Raw genomic sequence first — 26,243 nt, forward strand, 5'->3', positions numbered from 1 at the left:
CCATCTAGCTGTCTTTACAATCCAAGTTCTAAGATACTGGATCTCCCAACTCTGACATTCCAAGATCTAAGATCCCTCCCAGCTCTAATCTGACCTTGGATAATCTAAGGCCTTTCACAGCCCTGATATGATGGGTTTTAATTTCTATGGTTCCCCCTACATCCCCACTCTAATTCTAACAGTTCCAAGGTCTTTATCTCCAATACTTCACAATCATATTCAAACTTTTTTTTTCTTTGAGACTGGGTCTCCTTTTTCCTCCCCTAGGCTGGAAACACAGGCCAAGCCCGCCACTGATCAGCACAAAAGCTTTGACCTACTCTATTTCCAACCTGGATCACTTCAGGCCTTGTGGTCTCATTATCCCAGGCGCTTCCCATGGTGGTGCTGAACTTACTGGGGACACCCAATTGGCATGGCCCTACTGCAGCTCAGAACTCCTGAGCTCAAGACATCTACCAGTAGGGAATATAAGCATGCAACACTATACTTAGCATATATTCTAAATCCTAAGGGTCCTCCCAGCTCTGACATTCGGTGTTCTAGGGCCACTCTCAGCACCAAAGCTCTATGTTCTATGCTCCTTCCCAGGTTAAGATTCCATCTTCCAAAGTCCCTTTGAGGTCTGACACCCTATAACGGTCCAGTGTACAGAGTGTGGGAGGAGGGTAAGAAGAGACCGGGGGACTCGTGTCCCTCCCCTCCCAATCCCTCTGCAGGCCCCGCCACCTCTCCCTCTGTGCCCTAGATAGTAAGCCAAGCAGGAATGTTTACATAGAGTAAAAAGACTTTATTAAGAAGGCTTTGAAGTCAAAAAATAAAACTCTTGATACAATTTTCTTAACCGTCAAGTCAGCTCAGCAAATATATAATCAGTACTTTAGCTGTGTAAGGTTAAAGGTCCGTTATTTTCTTTAAAATAAAATATATTTTAGTTCTTAAAATTTATTCAATAAAGTACATATTTTCCTATAAATTCCCTACATATACACAAGGTAAAAAATAAAAAAATAAAACTAAAAAAATAATAAAAACTTAAAGACATAATCAGCAAAAGGAGAAATTTTTTTTCTTTTTAAAAAAAGGTAGGTTTCTTCTGTTTGTGACATGACAGTTCTGTCCCCTCCCCACCCCAAGTGGCCCCCCCTCCCGTCCAGGTGTGGTCTGCACTGCCTCCCCGTCCCTACTGTCCGATTGCTTGTGGTTCCATCCTTGCTAACTCCCCCTCCCCCCAGTGGCACCGGAACCCTCCTCCCCCCTCCCTGCCCCCCTGGGCCAGCTTGGCCTCCTCCACACTGCCCAGGGACCCCAAATTGAAAGCCCTCCCTTAACAAAAGAAAGAAGGAAGACGATATTCTCTGAAGGCAGGTGGGCGACCAGGCGGAGAGAGCCCTTGGCCCTCATGGGGGGAGACTGGAAAGCCTGGCAAAGAATGCTCCGTATAAAACCCGCCCCCCGAAAGGTTTAGAAATATAAAAAAGACAACCCTTGTGTGTTCTAAATAAAAAGTGCCATTGGACCTCTTCTCTCTGTTTATTTTAACTTTTCAACTGAATACTGTTATTTAGAAATAACTGTAGGACAGCCAGCCTGCCTAGTTCCGGCAGCTTCCACACCTGGGGTCCAAGTTAAAGCTATTCTGTAAACATTGGAGGTTTGTTTTTTTCTCTGTGGTTTTCTATTCCCCCCTTCCTCCCACCCAAGCCCAATTCACATACCTCCCCCTGTTCCCCCTGACCAGCTCTCCCTCCCCACCCCAGCCCCAGCCCCCCTCCCCCAAAGCTCCTCTCCCCTCCCCCCATCCCTCCTCCTCCTCCTCCTCCCCCTGGGAGTCATTTTTTTAAATAAAAAGGTCGGAGTGGAAAGGGGTGCGTGGGTGAAGGAAGGGGAGGAGAGGAGGAGGAGGAGGAGTGGGAGGCAGGGAGGTCCCCCTTTCTCCTCTCATCTATGCTGGCCCCAGGGGGCAGCTAGGAAAAGATATGAATGGCCTGGGTGGCTGGGGTATGGCAGGCAGGGCACTCAGGCTCAGCCTTCCCGCAGATCCGGACAGCGCACTCCATGCAGAAGAGGTTGTGGCCGCAGGGGACTAGAGCCGCGATGACTTCGCTCTCGTAGCACACCATGCAGTCCCTGGAGGCCTTGCGGGCACCCTCAGAACTGCTGGAGTCTGTAGGGGAGCCCGAGGCTGCTGAGACACTGCCCGGCAGGGAGGATGACGAAGACGAGGAGTAGCCCGTGCTGTTGGAGAAGGATGACAGAGAGCCCTGGGGCCCGGGGAGCCAGGAGAGGGCGCTGACGGGCTCGCTGGGGATGCGCCGGGCCAGCGGGTGCTCGAGGCTGATGCCCCCCGGCTCAGGCAGCGTGGGTGAGTGGCGCGGGGTGGCGGCACCGCTGAGCCCGCTGTTCCTCCGTTGGGGGCAGCCGGGGACCGAAGGACAGCCGCCGAAGGCCTGCAGGGGGTTGGTGCGTTCAAAGGGTGACCAGATGGTAGCTGGGGTAGTCAGGTCGAGGGCCAGGAAGTCAAAGCCAAAGTCACAGTCCTCGGAGCCCAGAGGTGGGGCAGGAGGGGCGGCAGACTGACTATCCCCCCCAAAGCTGAAACCGCCTCCGCCCCCCGGGCCGGGGCCAGGACCGTAGGGACTGGTGGGACTGGCCTCGGCCGCGGGGGCCCGGCTGCCATAGAAGGCCTCCACGGGGGCCAGGCCGTCTGCACGAAGGCCGGCCGAGGGCCGCCGGGCCGGGTTGGGTGCCTTGGCCCAGAGCCCTGCGGGACCGCCCAGCAGGTCAAGGCAGACGTCGGTGCCATTGGAGTGAAAGTCATTCTCGGCACCAGCGTCGATGAAAGAGCCCGTGCGCATGGTGATGTGGGCCTCGATCTCCTCCCGGGCCCGGTCGACGTTCTCAGGCATGCCGGTCACCTCAAACACAGGCTCCTTGTCGCGGCTCGGGGTCACAATGTACGTGTGGGTCTGCTGCTGGATCCGCTTGATGGTGGCCCCCTTGGGCCCCACCACCAGCCCCACCACTCGATAGGGGACGCGGACCTGGATGGTGGTCTGCCCGGGGAGGTTGGGGGGCCCTTGCACAGCCCCCGTCAGGCCGTTCACTTTGTTGCGTGTGGCCCGGATCATGGAGAAATGCTCCGCGGCCGACAGGATCTCCCGCTTGGCCATCTCTACGTCCTCCTTGCGCCCCGTCACGATGAAGATGGGCTCCTCGCCCCGCACTGGGGTCTTGATGTAGGTGTTAGTTTTGGCTCGAAGGGCCTTGATCTTACATCCTGCGGTGGGAGAGGAAAAACAACCATCAGACTCCCACTTCTGGAATCTCGTACCAAGCCCTCATGCTCTCACATTCCACCTCAAGCCTCCCAAAATCTCCAACCTCTCCCCTTCCCCTAAAAAGTGACTGAGCCTCAGAACAACTCTGAAAGGTGGACCTGGAGACTTTCCCTTCCTGGGCCCTCACATCAGCAGGTGCTTTAAAAATGGGCACACACAGTAGGTGCTTAATAAATGCTCCCTGACTGACTGGCTGCCATTTGTAGAAGCAGAGGTCCTCCGACTCCAAAGTAAGCACTAGCTACCATACCACGCTGACCCTGAACCCACGTGTGCTGACCCCAGGGCTCATCCCCTTCACCTTGTAAATGAATCCTAAGCTCTGGGGCAGCTAGGTGCTGCAGTGGATAGAGCTCTAGCCTTGGAGTCAAGAAGACCCGAGTTCAAATCCTGCCTCCGACAATTACTAGCTATTTGACCCTAGACAAGTCACTGTGTGCCTCGGAGAGAGCTGTACTCAAAGCCAGGGAGAACTGGGTTCAAGTTTAACCCTCTGACACATACTGGCTCTGTCACTCTGGGCAGGTCACTTCACTTTCTCAGTGCCCTAGGCCAATATTGTCAAACTGAACCAGAAAGAGATTCCTGTGGGCTACGAACTGGTTGTGAAACCACAAATAACAATGTCTACGTCGCATTTGTACATGTGTTGTATTTGTTCAACATTTCCCAATTACATTTTAATCCGCTTTGGGCTGCAGTCTAGAGTTCTGCAGGCCTCCCAGACCCAAGGAAGTGTGAGGCCTCTACTCTCGGCAATTCTCTAAGACTGAGGGGTGCAGAGAAGGTACTGACTGGTAGTGACTGGGAGATGAAATTTTCTCACCTGGGAATTTCCTTTACCAATGAAATCACAGGCCCACAAACTCATCCAAACCCCCACAACAACCCTGTAGGCTAAGTACTACAGATATAGTTAGCCCCATTTTACAAATAAGGAAATTGAGGCTCAGAGACATTCAATGATTTATACAAGCTTATACTTAGCATGTGCCAGAGGCAGGATTCAAACCCAGGTCTTTCAACCCTAAGTCCAGTAAACCATCTAGCCTCAGGTGTGCCTTTTCTAGCTCAGACATTGTGTTCTAAGGGCCTTGTATTTCCATGGTTGTTTGCATGCTGTCTTCCTCAGGAGAATGTCAGCTCCCTGAAGGCAGGAATTATGCTTTTTGCCTCTCTTTGTAACCCCAGCATAGAGCACAGTGCCTGGAACATAGCCAACACTTAACAGATGGTTGTTGACTGCTAGCCAGTAGAATTCGCCTGTGTTCTAAGGGCCCTCCCAGCCCTGACATCCTGTGTTCACAGAATATCTGAGCCATTACAAGGGACCTCGGTAATAACCCAGCCTGACCCACACACAAAAGGAATGTGGGACAATATTCTGGAGGAGTATCCAGAAGATCACCAGGGAGGGAGAACCCACCACCTCTTTAAACCGACCATTCTACTGCCGGGCATCTCTAATTGTTAGGAAGCTCTTTTCAATGTAAAGCCTCAGTTTACCTCTTTGTCACTTCCACGTCCACTGCTTCCAGTTCTGCCCTCTGAGGCCAAACAGTCTAACCCGTCCACGTAATGGCCTTCCAAAAACTTCCAAGGCAGCTATCATGTTGCCTGAGTCTTCACTTCTCCAAGCTGACAATTCCCTGTTCCTTCAAACGAATCTCCAATATCAAGCACTCAAGGCCTTTTACCAGCCTGGTTGCCCTTTTCTGGATACTCTCCAGCTCAGCAGTGACCTTCGACTACAATGTCTAGAACTGACCTCGATCCTTCAGATGAGGTCTGACGTGGACAAAGAACAGTGAGTGGAACTATCACCTCCCCACTGCCCTCAGCTAGGCCCCTCTGCACTGCATTTGGCTGCCCCATCACACTGCTGCTGACTCATACTAAGCTTGAGGTCCACTAACGCCACCAGATCTTTTTCAGAACTGCTGCCTAATGATGCTTTCCCCATCTTCTAAGGGCCCTTCCAGCTCTGACACTCCACGCTTTTAAGAAGGCCCTTTCACCTTCTGCTCACTCTGACATGCTGTGTGTGTTCTACGGCCCAAGGAGAATTCTACTGGCTCGCAATCAACAACCATCTATTAATGTTGGCTACGTTCCAGGCACTGTGCTCTATGCTGGGGTTACAAAGAGAGGCAAAAAGCATAATTCCTGCCTTCAAGGAGCTGACATTCTACTGAGGAAGACAGCATGCAAACAACCATGGACATACAAGACATAGGATAAACTATAAGTAAGCAACACAGGGAAGGCATTAGCAGCGTGTATGTGGAGGGTAGGGGAGCTAGGAAAAAGGCCGGGTCTCAGCTGAGTCTTGGGAGAAAGCCAGGAGGCAGAACTGTGAGGAAGGAAAGCATTCCAGGAATGAGGCACACAGTCAGGAGACAGGCCAGCAAGAAGGCCACTATCACCGGAGAGGAGACAAGTGTGAGAAGATTGGGAGGGTAAGAAGGGCACAGGCTGCAAAGGGCTTCCAAGGGGAAAAAGAGGATTGGATCTGGGAGGTAATGGGGAGTCAGCACAGTTTACTGATTGGGGGCAGGGGCGTGATATGAAAGCGATTTCCCATCAAAGGCAGTTACTGTGCTAGCTGAGGGAAACGATTCTAACCGATGGGAACAGGGAGAGACGTGAGACAGAAAAACCATTAGCCATGAGGTGATGAGGGCCTGTCCTGGGGCAGCAACTTTGGGAATGAAGAGAAGGGGCTCTGGATTCTACAGATTTTGTGAAGGGAAAAACAAGACATTTCAACAGACTGGCTATGAGTGAGTATGAGGGGGAGAGAGGGCTTGGCAATGACCCCTAGGGTTGTGAGCCTGGATGACAGCAGACGGCGGTGCCCTTGACGCAATAGAAAAGTTGGGAAAGAGGGAAGAGTCTGGGAGAGAAGAGAATGCCTTGTTTTGGTCACGCTGAGTTTGAGATGCCGATGGAACATCGAGTTTGAGGCGTCTGAGAGGCAGCTGGTGCGATGTGGTCAGGAGAGAGGGCAAGGCCAGATAGGGTCCAGATCTGGGAACTGACTCCATGGGAGCCAACATCACCAACTGAAGAAGAGGGTCCAGAACAGGGGCCTGGAAGATGCCCAATTAGTGGGCAGGACCTGAAGGAAGATCCAGCTAGGGAGACGGAAGGAGAACCAGAAGAGGTTATAAACCTAGGTGAGTGTATCCAGAAAAGGGTGACCTCCATAGCGGCAGAGGCTCTAGACTGCTCTAGAAAGATGCACGCTGAGAAAATGGCATGAGATTCAGCAATTAAGAGACTGCTGGTCACTTCGGAAAGAATTTCAATTTAACGATGAGGCTGGAAGCCAGACGACAGAGGAAGGTCAAAGGGAGTGGAGATGCTCAAGAAAGCTTTCTCAAGGAGTCTGGCAGACAAAGGGAAGAGGGATAGAGGACAAAGCTAGTGGGGATGACTGAATTGAGGGCTAGGGGTTTTTTAAGCATCAAGGGAAACGAGGAGATGGGGCAGAAGACTTCGGAGGGTGGAGATAAGGAGGAGGGGAAAGGAGGGAGCTCTCCTGAAGGCCCCCCAGCTGAAAGGGCCTGTCTGTTGAGAGCGTTGCTCCCAGGGGGGATCCTTGGTTCAGTGTTCTCAGCCTTAAGCCCCACCCATCTTCAGCACTGGATGCTGAGGCCCCCCAAACCTTGCATCTGCCCCAGTGACAGTGGAGCAGGGGATGAGGGGGAGCAATGCTATTTAATAAGGCTCGACTGAAGACACTGACATTTGGGGATGATTTTCAACAAGGGAGTCACCTGCTTTCTTGGAAAAAACCCTGGCCTAGGACCCATAAGATGGGGACTTGGGCCCTTGATTTCTGTCACCAGCCCAGGCAAATCACTTAACCTTTGTCTGCCTCTGTTTGCTCATCCGTAAAATGGGGATAATAATGGCACCTATTTCCCAGGGTCATAATGATGCTCAAATAAAAGAATATTCGTAAAGTGCTCTGCAAAGGTTAGAGCATTATACAAATGCTAGTTATACTATTGTTGCTGTTATTAATCATCTGACCTGGGACAGGTCCTTTGAATCAGTTTCCTCATCTGTAAAACGGGGATCATGCACTTGTACTGCCTGCCTGCCTGCAAGGGGATTGTTGTGAAAAAAGGCTCAAAAAACCACAGATGGGAAAAGATGGGCGGGTGGCCTTACTTCAGATGCCACTGAATTAATGCAATTCCTCCTGGCTTTTGTTTTGATAGAGGAATCAGGATCATGACTCCAGAGGTGGGAGGGGCCTCAAAGGCCACCTGGCTCAACCCCTTCACTTTGCAGGGGAGGTAACTCAAGACTAAGGCTTAAGGCCACAGAGATTGTGCGCATCCAAGGACAGATTTGAACTTGGATCCTCTGAAGCCAGAGTCAGCTCTCTTCCCACTGCGCCACCCTGCCTCCTTCCTCAGCAGAGCGTAGGGTCCAGTGAGGAGTTCTGGGTCTGCCTCGGGACCCAGCTCTAAGTTCAGCAGAACGCAGAAGGTCACCGACACCTCCACGCAGGTGTGCTCAGGGCCAAGGGGGTGGGCCACACAGTCAAGGCTGAAGGAGGGAAAGCCACTGACCGGCCATCAGTTTCCACACCTGTAAGATGGGGAGGGGGGTGAGAACACTAGTATTATTTACCTGACAAGCCTGGGACAGTCTGGGACAGTCACATGAGATTCCTAAATCACTACATAGAGAGAGGGGCCGCCCTTGTAACTTCAGTGGCAGAGGGAATGCCTGCACGGGGGAATGCCCTTGATGAGGCAGGCCAGCACCTTCTCCAGGACTTAGTTTGCCTGGTCCACTGAGAGGTCAAGAGGCCCGGCCGGGGTCACACGGCCAGCAGGGGGCTGCAGGTGGCTGCAGGTGAGGTTTAGAGCCAGGCCTTCTGGCTGAGGCTGGCTCTCTGCTTACTGTGCTAAGGCTGGCCCCTACTCAATACACACCAGGGGTGCTTCCTATCACCTTCACGATCCAAACGTAAAATCCACTCTGCCATTCGAAGTCCTTTATGTCCTCGTACCATTCTGATACCCCAAGGCTTCTCTGCCAACCCCCCATCCGTGTACTCTGACCCAGGGACCCTGGCCCCTTGGCTGCCCCTCCCACTGGTCCCTCCATCTCCAGATTCGGGGCATGGTGTCCCCCACGCCTGGCATCCCTCCCTCCTTACCTCCACCTCCTGGCTTCCTTCCAGCCCCAGCTATAATCCCACCTTCTACAGGAAACATTCCCCAGTCTCTCTTAATGCTACTGCCTTCCCTGCATGCAGTATTTCTAACTTAAGGTGTATATAACTCATTTGTACACAATCCATACAAAACACACCATTAGACTGGGAGCTCCCTGGGGGCAGGAGCTGTCTTTTTGCCTTTCTTTGTATCCCCAGAGCTTGGCACACAGTAGGTGCTTAATATAAATTTGCTGACTGACTCACCCAGAGTTAGTCACTTTCCTTCTGTGGGACTCAGTTTCCCCACTTGTAAAATGAGGGGGCTGGACTCAGTGGCCTATGGGGTCCCTTCCCAAGCGATAAGGTAAACCAAACAGCCAGCTAGAATCAGTCGGGTCAGGGCTGCCTGGAGGAGGTGAGCTAGGAAGAAGGCTCTCTCTGCCAGGCAATGGCTCCCTTCACTTGAACACACTTGTCTCAGCTGGCCAGAGGGGCCTCCTCCCTGGCCCCTCCACCACCTTCCAACAGTGACAAGGACCCAGAGAAAGAGGCGTCCTGTACGATGGAAAGAGCCCTGATTCGAGAGTCAGTGGACCTACGTTCAAATCCCGCCTCTGAGACCGTGGGCCTCAACTTCCCTCATCGGTAAAATAAAGGTCCCTTCCAGCTCTGTCCACACTGGAATTCTTAGTTCCTACCCAGGGGCACTGCAGGTTCTGAGGCAGAGGGAAGGCTCCATCCCAGATATCACCCAAAAGTCTTGGGGTGGGGGTGGGGGGAGATGCCCAGCAGTCTGGTGGCCCTCCCGCACAAGCAGGCCGGCCCTCAGGCTGTTTTCTAAATCAAGGAGCCTGATCCTGGAAATGCTTCCTATCACCAAGCCATACGCTAACTTCACAGATTACCTCGGGTTCTGCTGGAACGCAGGGAGCACCACGGCCCCATGCTGCTGGATTGAGAACCCAAATATCTGGGTTGGAATTCCAGCTTTGCAACTTACCAACTGTGTGACCTTGAGTAAGTTACTTAATATCTCTGGGCCTCAATTCCCTCATCTTTAAAAGGGGGAGGATCCGAGCAGATAGTCTCTGAGGTCATTTTCAGCAAATATCTTATCTAAGTTTTGCCCTGTGGCAAAAACAGGAGCATCTGGGGAGGGCCGGCTTAGGTGGGTGGGTGGAAGGGTTGGGGTTGGGGTGGCCAGTGCAAGGAAAAGCTTCCTAACAGTCATCTCAAAGTGGAAATGGGCTTTCTCGGGAGAATTATAGCATCTATTTCACTGGCTTATGGTGAGAATGGGAGGAAGAAGGAAAGAAGGAAGGAAGGAAGGAGGAAAAAAAGAGAGAGAGAATATGAAGTGCTCTGAAAACCTTAAAAAGAGCTATGTAAATGTTAGAGAAGTAGTGAGTTTCCCATCATTAAGCAGGAGGCCAGCTGCCATGTGCTCAGATGTTATAAGGACGCCTCTAGATGACACAGGGGCTGAACCAGATATCCCCTTTAAGTCTCTTTCCATATCTAGGCTCCTTCATTTTCTTTGTTAATGAACCAACCTCCAGAGTAGTCCTAAGGAAAAGCAGGTCCTGAGACTTAAGTCCTAGAAGAAGGGTGTGGTGTGGTGTGGGAGGGCAGAACTCTCCCTACAGATATAACCCCATGTCTTAGGACCCAAGCAAGGTCCCTCAACTCTCCTCCCAGGGGCTCCCAAGCAGTTTCATTCTTCCCTTCTTCAAAGGGCCTGGTATACAAGAGGTCCTTAATCAATAAATATTGGCAAATGGAATCCAGGGCACTTGGGGCCTGCAGCTGGAACACCAGGGCCCACCGACAATTCCCCCAACCACAGTCAAAAGCTAGAGAGCCTGACAAGGCCTCCCTAGAGAGGATGAAGGCAGACTCACAGCCTCTTAGGCCTCCTTGCCTCCCCAAGCCAGTAGGCCATCCAGGTTGACCTTATAAAGGTGGCTCCCATCTGCTCCCTGCTCTCCATTCCTGATGACCAGGCCCTCTTCCCTGCCGCCTTCCATCCTTGCTGGCCCATCCTACCCTGGCCTCCCCATTTCTAGTCTTTTCCCATTCAGGGTTTTCCAGCACAGCCACAGCACTGTGGATGGAGGCTAGACGTGGGAGCCGGGAAGATCTGGGTTTCAGTATATCCATGAAATATGTGTGTGACTTGGGGCAAGGCACTTTAATTGCTCTCTGCCTCAGTTTCCTCACCTGTAAAATGGGGATAATCATAGTACCTTGCTCCCACCCCACAGCTATTGTGAGGATCACAGGTATTAAGAGAGGTAAAAGAGCTTTGCAAACCTCGTGTAGCTACAGAAAATCTAGCTATTATTATCAGCTCTGATTTCCTCCTTTGTAAAAGGGTGATAATTCTATCTCAGATGGGGGGGGATCAGGAGGCTCAGAAGATATTCAAAGTGCAGGGCAAACCACAAGGTGCTGAATAAAAGTCCTATCTCCTTAGAATTCTTATCTTTCTAAAGCCCCGAAGGATAGGGAGGAGTAAGCTGAATCACAGGACTAGCACCTGAGTGACGTAGGACAAGTCACTTCCATCCTAGGAACCTAATTATCCTTATCGATAAAAGGGGCGTTGGGAGAGGGAAATCGTCCTAGATGACTTTTGAGGTCCCTTTTCACCTCTAAATTCCACGATCACATCCATGTTTATCAGAAACCTCAGTCGATCAACTAGTATTTATTAAATGCTTATCACGTGTTAACACTGGGGGTGCAAAGAAAGACCAAACAAGGTCCCTGCTCTCCAGGAGCTCAGCCTAAAGGGGGCAATGATATTTAATTAATACAGTCATACTAGAGAGAAAATAGGTGTGAGGTAATCACAGAGGGAAAGCACCAGGGCCTGGGGGGGACCACGAAAGGCCTCCTGCAGCACAAGGGATCTGAGCCAAGGAAGCCAAGAGGCAAAGAGAGAAAGGGAGTGCATTCCCAGGTGAGGGACAGCCAGGGCAAAGGCTTGGAGAGGAGAGATGAGAGTATTGGATCACAGAGCCTAGACTGTGGGAGGAAGTAAATTATACAACTGGAAAGCTTAAGAAGGGGTCTGGTGGTGAAGAATTTTAAATGTTAAACAGAAGATTTTAGAATATTTGATCCTGGGGGCAGCTAGTGGTCCAGTGGATAGAGAGCCTGTCTGGAGTTAAGACAACCCAAGTTCAAATTCAGCCTCAGACTAGCTGTGTGACCTTGTGACCCCAATTTCTCTTTAAAAAAAAGAAAATTGCCTTTATAATATATATTATATATATATAGAATATATATAATATATATATGATCCTGGAGGTTAATGGGGAACCACTGAATTTAATTGATTAGATGACACCCAGTCCTGCACTTTAGGAAAATTATATCCTAGGGCTTAACACAGCACATAGCCGTGTGTTTTGATAAACACTTAATGATTGATTGGTTACCAATGCAGGAAGAGACCCAACTTCTTCATGTCATTCAAGGCCTTCCACGCCATGACTGGCCCCAGGCCTCCATGAGAGCCCCCTCATCACCCTCTGCTGTCACCAGACTGGTCTCAACCAACTCTGGTCCATGAACACAACTCCCATCCTGCCTTTCTAAACCTGAACCTCTCCCATCTTCAAAGTTCACATTCCCCAAGAAGCCTTTCACACTTCAGTTTCCACATCGAGCTCCAAGCATCCTGTTTTGTCTTGTAGTACATGACTCAGGACTTGGTGCCCGGAAAGACCCCCAGCTTGACTCACCCACACACCCCCTGAATCCCTTCTCTAGGCCAGTCCCTTCCCTGCCTCAGTTTCCCCTTCAATGATCTGATCAAATCATCAATGACTTGTCAAAGGCCCATCTCCTCTTGCTGTTTATGCCTTGGTGCAAAAGAGGGCTGAGGTTCAAGGAGGTACTAGCTGGTGGTGCTTTACCCAGGAGAGCCCAACATGACTTAAGAGTGCCCGGAGAAAGGACCTCAGAGGTCACTCAGCCCAAGGCCCTACTTTAACATATAAGTAATCCTCATCTTCTTCCTCATCCCAAATCTTCTCAGGGTTCCCAGACTACTCCCAAAGGGCTAGCTACTCATGGGAGCTCTGGCAATCAATCAATCAATCCTCATTCAATTAAGTGCTTACTAGCCTCAGGCACTGTACTAGGCCCTGGAGATATAAAGAAAAGGTGAAGGGTCACCGACCTCAAGAAGACAACCTGTGTAGCTAGGTTCATACAAGACACATACATAAGGAAAGGAGAAGGGGACACATTTATTAAGCACCTACTGGGTGCCAGGCACTGTGTTAAGAGTTTCACAAATGGTATGTCATTGGATAATCTACAAAGAGCAGATACATCTCTGGAGTCGATTTAAGGTAGCCTAAGAGTGCGGGGTGGGGATCGGGAAGGACCTTCAACAGAAGGAAGCTAGCTTGAGGAAGCAGAGCCAGGGACTTTGAGGAAGGAGAGAAGTCCATGCACGGCGGGGAGCCGGTGCAAAGGCAGAGACAGGAAATGGAGCATCCCACGTGGGGCCATATGACTGGGTCACAGGAGGGGGAGATGTGGAAGAAGGCTGGAAAGGGAGGAAGGGGTCAGGCAGTTCTGAGCTTTGAATGCCAAGCTAAGTTTATATTTGATTCTGAAGACAACAGGGAGCGGCTGGACTTTACTGAGCAGAAGAATGACAAGGTTAGATCTGTCCCCTGGGGGCCGTGCAGGGCACAGATTGGAGCAGGGAGAGACTTGAGGTAGAGACCCTTCAGGTGGCTACTGAAATAGTGCAGGCAAGGGAAAGACCTACATGAACCGATGCAAAGTGAAGTAAGCAGAACCAGGAGAACTCTGTACACAGTAACCGCAACACTGGACGTTGACCAACTACCGCTATTCTCAGTCACACAACGGTCCAAGATAATTCCAAAGACCCATGATGAAAAATGCTACCCACCTCCAGAGAAAGAACTGATGGAGTCTGAATGCAGACTGAACACGACTATTTTTCACTTTTTTCCCACATTTTTTCTTGGTCTGTGTTTTCTTTCACACATTACTAATATGGAAATGTTTTGCATGATTGTGTATGTTTAACATATCAAACTGCCTACTGTCTTACTGGGGAGGGAGGGAATTTGGAACTCAAAATTTCCAAAAAATGTTAAAAATTGTTTTTCACATGTAATTGGGGAAAATATTTTTAAATTTTTTTTAAAGAAATATAACAAAGAAAATAGAAACAGTCCAGGCAAGAGGCAATGAAGGGCTGAACTAGGTAGGGTGGTAGCAGTGTGAATGGGTGTATCTGAAAGATGGTGGGGGGCGGGGGGCAGAAAATGTAGCAACAGCTAGATCTGTGGTGAGGACGAGTGAGGAGTCAGGAATGACCCTGAGGCTGCAGCCTTGGGAGTAGAAGGATTCAGAAGAGGGCTGGGTTTGGGAGGGTAAGATAATCAGGGCAGTGCAGGACAAGGAAATGGAGATGCCTACAGGAAGTGCAGTTTGAACTGTCTAACAGGCAGGTGATGATTTGGGACAGGAGTTCAGGACGGACTGGGCTGTACAGACAGAAGACAGCTGAACCCATGGGAAATGGGGAGATGGTCCCACGAGAATGAACAGAAGGAGAAGGGGGGCCGGACCAGGGACTGGAGGGACACCCCACAATTAGGGGGTGTGCAATCCAGGAAATCAGGCCAAGACGAGACGGGGAGGCAGCTGGAAGCAGAGCTGAGGGGGAGAAGCGTCACAAAAATTCAGAAGTGAACTGATATGTTAAATGCTTGAGCCTGAGAAGGCCTTCAGAAAAGGCTTAGAGTTTGGGTCAGAATAAGAGCAAAGCTGATTTCGAGGGACAGCAGAGGACAGATAGGCCTGGCGGGCTATGGTCCATGGGATCACGAAGAGTCAGACGCGACTGGACAACACCACAAGGGCAAAGCTGGGGACACATAACCCCCACGCCAGCGGAGCAATCTACAGCGGAACAGCCCTCTAGACCTGCCATTCCGCCCTAGACCACCCTAATTCCCTCTCCTAATGACCACTCTCTGAGAGGGGTGGGGTGCATCCATTACTATTCTCATTTTACAGAAGAGGAAACTGAGTCAGAGAAGTGACCTGACCTAGGATGACACAGCTAATGAGTGCTGGAGGGAGGACTTGAATCTGGGTCTTCTGATTCTAAGAGTCTATCCCTTATACTATACAACAGAGCTGAGCTCTCCCCAGACACTCCAACCCCTCAAAGGAGTGGAGCATATCTATTTTCACAGCCATCCCCCTACAGTGCCTAGCCTAGGGTCCACCTGCAGCAGCCCCCAGAAGAGGCTTCTAAAGACAGCTCCTAGAAATGAGGACCACCGGATGCCAGATGGAGAGCTGAAACCATCCACCAACCAACCCACTCATTTGACAAGGGGAAGGCTCACTGAGCTGCCCATGGTCATGGGGAGTGAAAGATGGAGGCGGGATTTGAACCCAAGTACTGAACTCTAAAGCCACTGTTCTTTCCATTGTACCCGCTGCCTCCGAAGTAAGAGACTGCCACTTCGAAGTCCGTGGCCCTTTCCCTCCTCCCCCAGGGGCCCTCCTATGTCCCTCAGACACTCCCTCAGGTCAGTAGCAAATAATTACAGCTTTTGTTTCTCCAAGCTCTTCACAGCTGACAACCTCGGGAGGCTAAGCAGTGCAGGAATTATTATCTCTATTGTACAGATGAGGAGGCTAAAGTCCAGAGAGGGTGAGGAATGTGGTCAAGGTCACACAGCTAAGTTGCAGAGAGAAGGGATCTGAACTCAGGGCTCTAAGATCAGATGAAGGGAAACTGTCTCCAGCTTTGAAAGGGGGGGCCGGGGCGGTGCAGCAGGAAAAGGGATCAATGGTGATCAGTTTTCACATTTATAGTTTTTAAGGTCTGCCAAGTGCTCTGTGGACATGGTCTCATTTGATACTCACAACAACCCTGTAAGGCAGGGGTTAATCTTTTTTGTGTATCCTGGAAGTCTAAGGCAGTCAGTCTGGTAAAGCCTGGGGCCCCCTTGTCAGAAGGATATTATTATTTGCATCAAATAAAACATATAGGATTATAAAAAAAATCAACTATTTTGCAATCAAGATGTCATTTTCAGTGAATCCCCTGAAATCTATCCAGAGACCCCAGGTTAAGAACCACTGCTCATTGTACAGATAAAGAAACTGAGGCTGAGTGATTTGTCCAAGGTTACACAGTCAGTGAGAGTCAGAGTTTGGGACCTAGACCCTGATTTTCCTGACTCCAACCCAGCACTCTGTTCACAATACCACACCACACTGGCCTTTCCAAAAAGCAAGCCAAAGTAGCCTTTTCTGATGACTAAGGCCCAGGCTCAGGGAAGGGAAGGGATAAATTTATTCTCCTCTTCTGACAGAAATGAAAGGACTAGGGCAAGAGCCCACAACACAGCTGGGAATCCATGGGCTTCAAGGGGGCTCCACGCACCCTCCGGATGGCAGGGCCAACCCGCTTCCTACTATCCTCTCTTCCAAGTAATCATTCCCTCCACTGGAACTGAGCCTTAGCCCTAAACTGTCAGAACTCAGACAGAACCTTTCCCATTCAGCTGGGATTTTCATTTTACAGAGGCAATGGGAATTCAAGCGACTACCTAGGCCGTCGCACAACAGCTAATGAGTTCGAACCCCCAATCTCTGACAGCTAGCCCCATGACCTTATACCGCGCCACATTTTCCAAGCATTACATCTGGTCCTGCAACAACGTTTTAAGGTTTGTGGGTAGAGAAGTCCATAGAATCATGGGATATAGGGCTGGCTGGCAGGAACCTTAGAGATCAAGTCCAACCTGGTCATTTTTCAGATAAGGAAACTGAGGCCTAGAGAAGGTCATCACAAGGTCATCCAACAGGTTAACAGGGGAACTCTGGATGGACCCAGGTCTTTCTCCAAGAAACCTAGGATTCCTGTTACCCTCTGGGGGAATTAATGATGTGGACAGGCTCCTGATTGTAGACTAGATGAGCCAGCCACTCCACCGACAAGAGGGCATCAGCAGAACAGCCCTTAACAAAAGAACTGCCAACATCTCTCATGTCTATGGTATGGCGGCCTGCTTTGTGTGAATTATTACATTTGATTACAAATATGGCCTCATGAGGTAAGCAATGGAAGGATGAATATTCCCATTTTAGAGATGAGGAAACTAAGTCCAGAGAAGAGGAACGACTTTCAAGGCCACACAGGCGGTACATGGTAGAGACAGGATTTAGGACACCTCTAACTCCAGTGTTTCTTCTCCTTCCCCAAATACTTCCTGTGGCATGAACAGTGGACCAGGGGCTTCCCATTTTGTCTGTACCTGTCACTTGCTAGCCCAGCTCCCTCAAATGCATGCTTCTGAAGCCATCTTTGCCTCTGCCTTCTCCATAAAACCACCCCCAGACATCCTTTTCTCTCCTCCCATACAGCCCCTCCCCTAGCCCGGGGCTCAGCTACTCCTGTCTAGACCACTGAGACCTGCCTCTTCATAGGTTTACCCAACTCCAGTCCTTCTGCGTGAGTGGCTACAATCAACACCTACACTATACCCTCGCCAACCAAGTGCATATACAGACTGTGTAGATACAGCTTTCCCACCTCCAGTCCTTTGCCCATGTCTGATACCTCCCCTTTGGAAATTCTCCCCATTCTCCAAGGCCCAGACACTCCCTCCCAGAAACCCCAGCGAGCATGCCTGCTTCTGCCCTCTCTAACACCGCCTACCTCTCAGGGTGTGTCTGACTGATGGGTGTCTGGGTACAGTATCCCTCCTACTCAACTGTGAGTGCCACAAAATTTTCTACCTCGAGCCTCAGGAATATTAAGCTTCTGCATACAGTGAGCACTTAATAATTACTGACTGAATCTTCCCAAAGTGTGACTCTTATCACAACTGGCCCCTGCTCCAAAATCAGCTTTAGCTCCTTTTAGCCTGCTAAGTCCAAAACCCAGAATCCTCTGAATTGTGCAATAAGTTCCTCATCTTAGAAAAGAAACTGAGGCACAAAGAGGGAAGGGATTGCTACTCAGCCAACGTCACAGTTAGGTAATGGCAGAGGTGACTGACGGTTTAGGTTTCCTGCCTCCTCCTTCGGAATCCAATTCAATCTGACTAGCATTTACTTATTAAGCATCTACCATAAAGAAGACACAAGATGAGAAAATCAAAGGAAAAACCATCTCTGCCCTCAAGAAACTTCCATTCCACTGAGATAGGTCAGGTAAACAATTACATTCATGAGGCAGGAGAGCCCTGGTTGCACTGAGGGAACCAGAAGGAAGGAAAGAAGCAAGCATTTATTAAGCACCCACTGTGTGCACCTGTAAAATGAGCTGGAGAAGAAAATGGCAAACCACTCCAGGATCTTTGCCAAGAAAACCCCAAATGGGGTCCCAAAGAGTCAGATGCTGAACAAGTATGCACCTACCGTGCTAAGCCCTTTACAAATATCTCATTTGATCCTAACAAGCCTGTCAAGGTAGCTGCTTTTATTATCCCCATTTTACAGATGAAGAAATGGAAGGAGACAGAGGTGAAGTGATCTGCCCAGGGTCACACAGCTAGTGTCTGAGAACGCATTTGAACTCAGTTCTTCCTGACTCCAGGGCCAGAGCTCTATCCACTGCGCCACCCAGATGCTTCTGAATGAAGCCAGGGATTCTCAAAGGCAGAAGAGTAAGGAGTGAGTGCATCCCAGGCACAGGGGGCCTCGTCAGTCAATTCCTGGCTGGCACCCTCCTTATCCCCCTCTGCCCCACACACTAGCTACTTCTGCAGTCTGACCTCTTTGGTTCCCCCCATTCTGCCAGAAACCTTCCTATTCCTGCATCCATCCTAAAGTCACGATGCCCTTTAAGACACAAGCTCATGTGCCTCTACTAGGAAACCCAACCAGGCCAACCCCCCCCCCCACCCACTGCTTAAAGCTCATTCCTCCCTCCTCCTCACTACATGCCCTCAGCACACCCAAGAGGGCACTGCTACCCACTGGCGTGCCTGGGCTTTTAGTCTCCCATGTTTTCAGGTGTATCCAGTCTGCAGATGACCTGCTGGGTACATGCATGTAACCTGGGGCTCTGTGCTAGGAGCTAAGGAGGACAAAAAGGTCCAAAGCCTACCAGGAGGAAAGTAGCATAGAGCAGATTGAGGTTTTGTCACGCATTCCCTTTAAGACCTTCTCTGGGCCTCAGTTTCCTCATTTGTAAAACGTGGGAGGTTGGGTTAGACAGTCTCAGGTCCCTTTCCCAGCTCTAAATCTCTGGGTAACACCCCTCATCTCTGACCTTTGAAAGGTGGCCGGCTCAAATAAAATCACGTATAGAAGTACTTTGTAAACCTTACAAACACTATATAAATTAAATCATGTCACACATTACAGAGTCACAAGGCACAGGGTCAGGCTGATCAGGCTCCCGCCCCTAAGGTGACGGGGACCTCCCAGCCTAGACAGGCACCCAGAAGTGCCTAGGCACCTCTTTTTGAATCCCCATTTCTTCTATAAAATGGGGATCCACTGTGTCTCCTTTGAGAGTTGCTGCCCAGAGACCCAAAGGAAATATCAGTTAAGAAACTGTTTTTCAAACCTGAAAGCTATGTACAATGTCTGCTAGGCAATTAGACAGATTAAGGGAGGCATACCTACAGGGAATTCCCAATATGCCCGGGCTGCAAGCCTGGAAGGTGAAATCACCAGGGACTTCCCCGGGGGAAGCATCACTGGAGCTGGGTCATGGGGGGGGCAAGGAGAGAGGACGTTCTGGTGGGAATCTGCCCACAAGCAGGAGACTGGGGTGGGGGGAAGGGATGGGGCAGGTCGGGGGGAGGTAGAAGTTATCCCTGACCATTTCTTGGGGCTCGCTATCACCTTAAGAGGAGTAACCTGGAAGAAGCTGGAGTGGGGAGGGGTTCAGACGAACCAAAGGGTATTCTACAAGCAACGTGGGCCCCAGTCTCTCCCCTGTACCTCACAATCACTTCTCTCAACAATAATTCTTTCAAGGTCACTTTCCTCACTAATGCCTTGGTAAGAAGGGAGCAGAATGGTTCTTCTCCTCCCCCATCTGACAGAGAGGTAAACTGAGGCTCAGAAAAGGGAGGCATTTCTTTAAGGGTCTAGGATTCAAGGCTGGGTCTCTTGGCTGCCTGTTTGGGGCTTCTCCTCCAAACCCTTCAAGAATTACAATCCTTTCCAGCCTCAGACTCTTAACACTAGCTGTGTGACCCTGGGCAAGTCACTTAATCTCGACTGCCTTGCAAAAAAAAAAAAAAAAAAGGAATTACAATCCTGAGGTCCCTTCCTCTGCCACAGCCTCAGAGGCCTGGCTTCCCCAAGTCCTTAAATTCCACCTCTCCCCAAATTATCAAATGAGGTATTTGTAAAAGGCTTAGTATGGTGCCTGGCACACAGTAAGTGCTTAATAAATGTTTATTCTCTTCCTTCCAAATGGAAACAAAACAAGCTCCCGCTTTCAGGGCCCAGCTCAAATGCCACCTCTTGAGACAGCTAGGTGGCACAGTGGATAGAGCACCGGCCCTGGAGTCTGGAGGACCTGTGTTCAAATACAGTCTCAGACACTTGACATTTACTAGCTGTGTGACCCTGGGCAAGTCACTTAACCCCACTGCCTAGGAAAAAAAGACCCCAAAAAACAAATGCCACCTCTTTCAGGAAGACTTCTCGGACTCCCACCATCCTTCAGATGGCTGTCACTCCTGAGGGGGCTGAGCTAGGCCTGAAAGGGACCCAAGGATTTCAAAAGACAGAGGTGGGAGGATAGGACAGAAGGAATTCTAGGCCAGGAGAGGACGGGGAAGTTCAAAGTCATGGAGGAGAACAAAGGACTGAGTCTCTTACTCCTGTGGGTGGCACATTCTCCTTGCGGCTTTCCCCAGGCTAGAATATCAACCTCCAAGGTCAAGGAGCCCCCTTCTCCTCTTCCCCCCCCCACACTTGGCGCTTTGTACTGACTGCACCTTACATTTATACAGAATTTTACGGTTTGCAAAGGATGCCCACAACCCCCTTGCGAGGCAGCTGCTGCCATTATCTGCATTTTAGAGATGAACACCCTTTGGATCTAAAGTCAGTTCCACTTTACAGATAAGGAAACCAAGGCTCCAAAGAAAAGTGCTTTTACCAAAGATCATGCAGTAAGCTGGTAGAATAGACAGGCGGAGAACCCCACCCCCACCCCCACTTTCCAAACATGTACTTCTGCTATGCCATGCTGCCCTCTGAGGGCAGGACTGGCCCACAGGGGTCCGGCACAGGTCTGGAGTCAGGCTGGTGGGGGAGCGAATGGAGTTTGGGAAGAAGGAATCCAACCCCCTAGCCCAATCCCACTACCCACATCCTGACCTTACCTAGACCCATGGTTTTCTTTCTGGAAGAGATCTTCCTGATTAGAATGGGCAGAGCACCCCTTTAGATCAGGGGTGGGGAACCTGCGGCCTCAAGGCCACATGTGGCCCTCTAGGTCCTCAAGTGCAGCCCTTAGACTGAATTCCCCACCTCTGCCCTAGATTATAATCCTAATCCATTCTGGGACCCTGGCTGGCCAACCACCCTTTCTCCCCCACCTTTCTGCTTGAACCCACGCTACCTACAATGCCCAGGTGTGAACCCCTGCTTCCCAGGGAGAGAGGTGGCTTCACCCTTCCCAGGAATTTCCTTGGGATTGGGATCCCTGGGGAGCAGACTTTTTAAGCTCATTATTTTCCTTTCCCCAGCAGAAGTGTTTCTCCAAATCTTGCCTGTAAAGAGGATTAATAAATGCTTGACTGACAGATATTATAAACTGTGCCTGCTTTGTGATGCCTCTGAGAGGAGCTGGCCATTCCTGGGGCACCCATGGGGATTCCTTCAACAGAGAATGATGCTTTTATTTAGGGAATCCTCCGTGTCAATCTCGGCAACAGGATAGAGCCCTGGACTCAGCATCAGAAGACCTGTGTTCTAATCCAGCCTCAGGTCATTTACTGACTTTTGGGAGCTGTGCCTCAGTTTCCTCAACATAAAATAGGGTTAAGAATCCTTGCATTATCCACCCTGGATCCCCCAGGGCTATACAGAAAGTAAAGCACTAGAGATGGGGGATGGACCTTTTGTGTAAAACTCAAGATTTTCACAGAATAAGTTTGCTTTTGCTTCAAATGGGAGTCACATGTCTGCCTAACATGAGAACAGGCAGTCAAGGAGGAAGCCAGGAACACAAAGCTCTGTGTTTTTGTTCTTTTTTTTGGGGGGGGGGGGCGGTTAATAGAAATCTAGGCTTTGGCTACTACAGGCATGTCAGTCAGCTGGGACACCAGAGACCTTCAGACTAGAGGCCAAGGTATGGAAAGAGCTCAGGCCTTCCAGGGTGCTCCCAGATTTACTGGGACTCAAGTGACCTTGGACAAATCCCCATGACAGACAGACAAACTGAGGCCTAAATGAAAAGTGATTTGCCCAAGGTCATTTGGGGAGTTGTTAGGAATGGCTATGAGTTGTCTTGGGTTTGAGTTCACCTGCTGCAGGGTGAAAACACTGACTCAGTTCAACCTATGCTGATGCCTATGACCTGGGTGACCTTGGCCTCTGGGTCCCTTCCACCTTGGGATCAGGGAGCCTTGACTGGGAAAGGGACTGGATATCCAGCTTCCAGGGGTCCTGAGGGAGGCCCAGAGGCACAGGGGACCCATCTGAGGCTCCTGACGCTCAGCCCTGATCTCTCAGACAAGCTCCATGCCAGGTGACTCCCCTACACCCGAGAGGGTGGGGCTCAGGAGTCGAGGGCAGGGAAGTTACTAGAGTCACTCCACAGATAGGAGCTCCTTCTCAGCCTGCTGCCACACTTGCCCAGTGACCTTGGCCAAGACATCTCTGAGCTCGGGGCTTCCTAAATCCAAACTAGCAACAACTAGCCTTAACTGGACCCAGCTGTAGTAGCAGTGGTGGTAAGGGGATGCACAGAACCAGCCCCTGGGGGGATTTGCAAAACCATCTCCATAAGCCATGCCTTGTAACCTCACAACAACCTGGGGAGTTAGGTCATATTCTTAGCCAGATGTTACAGGCCCAACAGCCAGCCCACAGCGAGCTCCTGAGGGGCGGCCTGACCCCAAGTCCAGCCATCCCTCCACTTTGGCACATTGGGAGCAAATAGTTTCAAGGAGAAAAGAAGCCAAACTGAGCCAATACCAGCTAGACAGACAGACAGACAGACAGACAGACAGACAGACAGACAGACAGACAGACACACACACACACACACACACACACACACACAGATTCTAGACCGGGAAAAGCAGAGAACCTGAGTTCAAACCCAGACTCCATCACTTACTTTGGCCATCATTTCATCTCTCTTGGCCTCAGTGTCCCCATGTGTCAAATGAGGGAGCTGGTGTGAATGATCACTAAAGGCTCTACATCCTATAATCCCATATGGGGCTCAGTTTCCTCATCAGCCACACAGCAATAAGTCTGTTGTCACCATGGAGATAATGAGCGAACAAACTAGTTGGAAACCAAGGTTACTATCATTCTGGGGCCAGCTTGACCTCCGGAGTTCTATCCCAGAGCTGGAATGCCACAATGGAGGGCAGAAAGGGAGTCGGGCAGTCTTTCCAAGTCCAATGCTGCCAGCCTGGCCCCACCCTGGTTCCGAAACAGACCCCCCCCCCACTTCCCCCCTCAAGCCACAAAGATAGGGCTAGACTAGGCAAGGGAAGGGGTGGAGGGGAGATGGCATGAGTGGGGAGGGGGGATGGGAAGGGGGGGGGAGAGAAAGTTGAGACCAGCGGCCAAGCTAGGCTGGGCTGGGCTGGGCCAGGGCTGAGTGGAGCTAGGAAGGAGTGGGGAGGGGGGGAAGTGGGCTGGCTCAGGGCAGCCTAGCCACCAATAGGAAGCCTTGGGCCTGATGTCACCATGCTAATCGCAGCATGGTCCTCTAACAAAGGGAACAATAGGGCAGCCAGCCACCCAGGCCCCTCCGACAATAGAGCTGGCCCCAGCCTTCCAACCTGGGATAGAATAGAGACCACCCCCCTCTTCCACCTCAGCAGGGGCTGTCCAAAGCAGGGGGGCGGTTGGGGGGGGGGTGAAGGCACCGCACTCCACATACCCACCAGCTTATCAGATCAATACATTTGGGACCACATACAACCCCAACTGGAATATCAAATTGGCATGTAAGGGTTCAAAGACCTCTTCAAAAACATCAATGTCCCCCTCCCCCCCCAACACACACCCTCATTATCCCAGTACCATCCCTGGCTGCTGAGATACATGGGGTCTTTGTAACTGATTCTCTGCAAAGCAGGCGGTGACATCTCCCCCCCCTCATCTCAATCAGGTTTTTGACAGAACCCGGTTTACAAAGGTGGGGGGGGGGGGATTGTTGAAAAAGAAAGGGTCTCAGGCGCCAAACTGAACAAAACCTGCCTTTCCTCTCCCACTCATCCCCTGGGATCCTCTCCCTTTCTCCAGATCACAAACATAATCTCAAACTTTGGCTGGTCCCTTAGCTAGAGAGGCAAGGTCCCCCAGCTGGGACCACCAAGCCCAGGCAGCAGACAAAAGGTGGAGGGCAACCAGGGCCAAGGACAGGGGGATGGGATGGGGGGAGGATCAAGGCTGGCAGGGTGAGAGGAGGGCTTCTGCCAAGTTAAACTCTCCAGGCACTGCACAAAGGGAACAAGAGTGACCCAGATACAGAAGTGGGGGGGGGGGGCACATCTCTCTCAGAGAGCCCAGATCTTCTGTCCTAAATTGGAGTGTATGTCATGTCAAGATCGCTAAGGCCTCTGAGCCACTTGCTGACCCCAAACTCCAGTGCCAGAGGGCTGCCGTAGGCCCCCCCCAAGCGTTCTGTCCCCTGTCATTCCCATGCCCCCGATTCTACAGGGAGTGTCAGTGTGGTAGCACGCGGAACTTCCACACTAGGGGCGGTCATGCCACTTTTGCTAGTGTCACTTTCTGGATAAAGAGATCCCTGGCGCCGCTGGGGGAGGGGAAGAGGGCACCGACCAAGCCCAGGCAGGGAGTTTACCTTGTCTCCCCACAATCTCGGCGACGTGCTCCGAGCTGGGCACCGGGACACACTCGGTCATGTTGACACTCTTCTTCCGGCTGCCAATCACGCTCATCTGCTCTGCCAGGATGGAGTGGTGGCTCAGGTGAGGGTGGTGGTGGAAGTTGCTGAACACATCTGGCGGGGAGGTGGTGTTGGAGGTCGGGGGGCTCACGTCCGTGTCCAGCATCTGCAGGGGTCCCAGCACAACCCCCGCCCCGACGGCCACCCCTCCGGGGGCGTCCAGCCCGGGCCCGGTAGCGGGGTCCAGGTCTTCCAGGGCGCCGTCGGCTGCCTCGTCTTCTTCCTCCTCATCGTCCTCCTCCTCCTCCTCTTCCTCCTCGGCGCAGGCCTCGCCGTTCACCCCGCCTTCTTCCTCCTCTTCCTCTTCCTCGTCGTCCTCTTCTTCCAACCCCAAGATGGAGAGCTGGTCCAGGGCGAACCTCAGGGCGGCGGCGGCCGCCTCCTCTTGCTCCGGTGGGGCTGCCCCTTCTGAGCCCTGGTCCGGGAGCTGGGGCGGCGGGGGCGGCGGCGGGGGCGGCGGGGGAGGTGCGGGGGGCTGCTGCTGCTGCTGCTGTTGTTGTCCGGGGCCGGGGCTCAGCATCCCCAGGCCGCCGCCGTGGGGCGGTCCCGCCGCGGCCGCCGCCGCCACCGCCGCCGCCTCCCCTCCCTCGGGCTGGTAGATGGAGCTGGGCATGGCCGGGCGCGGGGAGGGCGGCGGGGAGCCGGGCTTCGCTAGCCCCGGAGCTGCTGCGGCTGCTGCTGCCGCTCCTGCTGCTGCCACTGCTGCTGCGGCAGCGGTAGCCGGGCCCTCGGGGGGGAGGCGGCCAGCGGCCCGGGCAGGGCTCGGGGCTCCGATCCTGGCCGCCGCTGCCGCTGCTGCTGCTGCCGCCGCCGCTCCCCGGGCTGCTGCTGCCGCTGCTCCTCCTCCGCCGCCGCCGCCGCCCCCTCCTCCTCCTCCTCCTCCGCCGCCGCCGCCGCCGCCGCCGCCCCCTCCTCCTCCTCCTGCTCCTCCTGCCGCCGCCCCCCGCCTCCTCCTCCTCCTCCTTTGTCTCCTCTCCAGCCGGCCGCCTGCATTCAGCAGCAGCGGGGGGAAGAAGGGGGCCGGGGGAGCGGCAGGAGGCTCAGCTGCGCCCGCGGCCGCGGCCGCCGCTGCTACCGCTGCCGCCGACGACGCCGCCGACGCTACCGCGGCCGCTGCTGCCGACGCCGCCGACGCCGCCGCGGCCGCCGACGCTACCGCGGGCGCTGCCTGGCGGGCTCGCTCCGGGCTGGGGCTGGAGCTGGGGCTGGGGCTGGGGTTGAGGCTGGGGCTCGTCGCGGTGGCGGCGGCGGCTACGCGGGGCTGCGGCTGCCGGGGCGGGAAGTGGCGGCGGTCGCGGGGGCTGCGGCGGCGGCGGCGGTGAGCAGGGCGGTGGGCAGCGCGGCGGCGGCTGGAAGCTCCCTCCTCCTCCACCTCCTCCTCCGGCTGCCCCCCCCCCGCCCCGCCTTTCCTGGGAGCCCGTGACGTCACCCCCTAGCCCAACAATGGGTCAGGGGACACGGCGCACGCGCGGGCTCTGCTCCGTCCCACATGTCCGCGGAGTGGCGGCCCGGCGCGGCTGGGCGGGGCCCGGGGCGGGCCGGGATGGGGCGGAGT

At 52.4% G+C, this 26,243-nt stretch overlaps 1 protein-coding gene across 1 annotated transcript; it reads right to left on the reverse strand.

The window, feature by feature from the left end:
* Positions 1-1,780: 1,780 nt before the first annotated feature.
* MEX3D (mex-3 RNA binding family member D) lies at positions 1,781-25,301 on the reverse strand. Its single transcript, XM_027853183.1, has 2 exons — positions 24,584-25,301; positions 1,781-3,280 (listed from the first exon to the last, which is right to left on the reverse strand). Exons 1-2 carry the CDS (start codon positions 25,299-25,301, stop codon positions 1,968-1,970), a joined length of 2,031 nt encoding a protein of 676 aa, XP_027708984.1. The 3' UTR covers positions 1,781-1,967.
* Positions 25,302-26,243: the final 942 nt, after the last annotated feature.

Source organism: Vombatus ursinus, unplaced genomic scaffold (assembly GCF_900497805.2).
Source record: "Vombatus ursinus unplaced genomic scaffold, bare-nosed wombat genome assembly UNPS02009918.1, whole genome shotgun sequence".
In the NCBI taxonomy this organism is placed as follows: domain Eukaryota; kingdom Metazoa; phylum Chordata; class Mammalia; order Diprotodontia; family Vombatidae; genus Vombatus; species Vombatus ursinus.

Excerpts from the sequence above, each read along its gene's own strand:
- MEX3D (XM_027853183.1), bottom strand. The coding sequence starts at position 25,301 with ATGCCCAGCTCCATCTACCAGCCCGAGGGAGGGGAGGCGGCGGCGGTG. Across the intron at positions 3,281-24,583 it reads CGAGATTGTGGGGAGACAAG|GATGTAAGATCAAGGCCCTT; the intron begins GTAAACTCCCTG and ends CTCCCACCGCAG.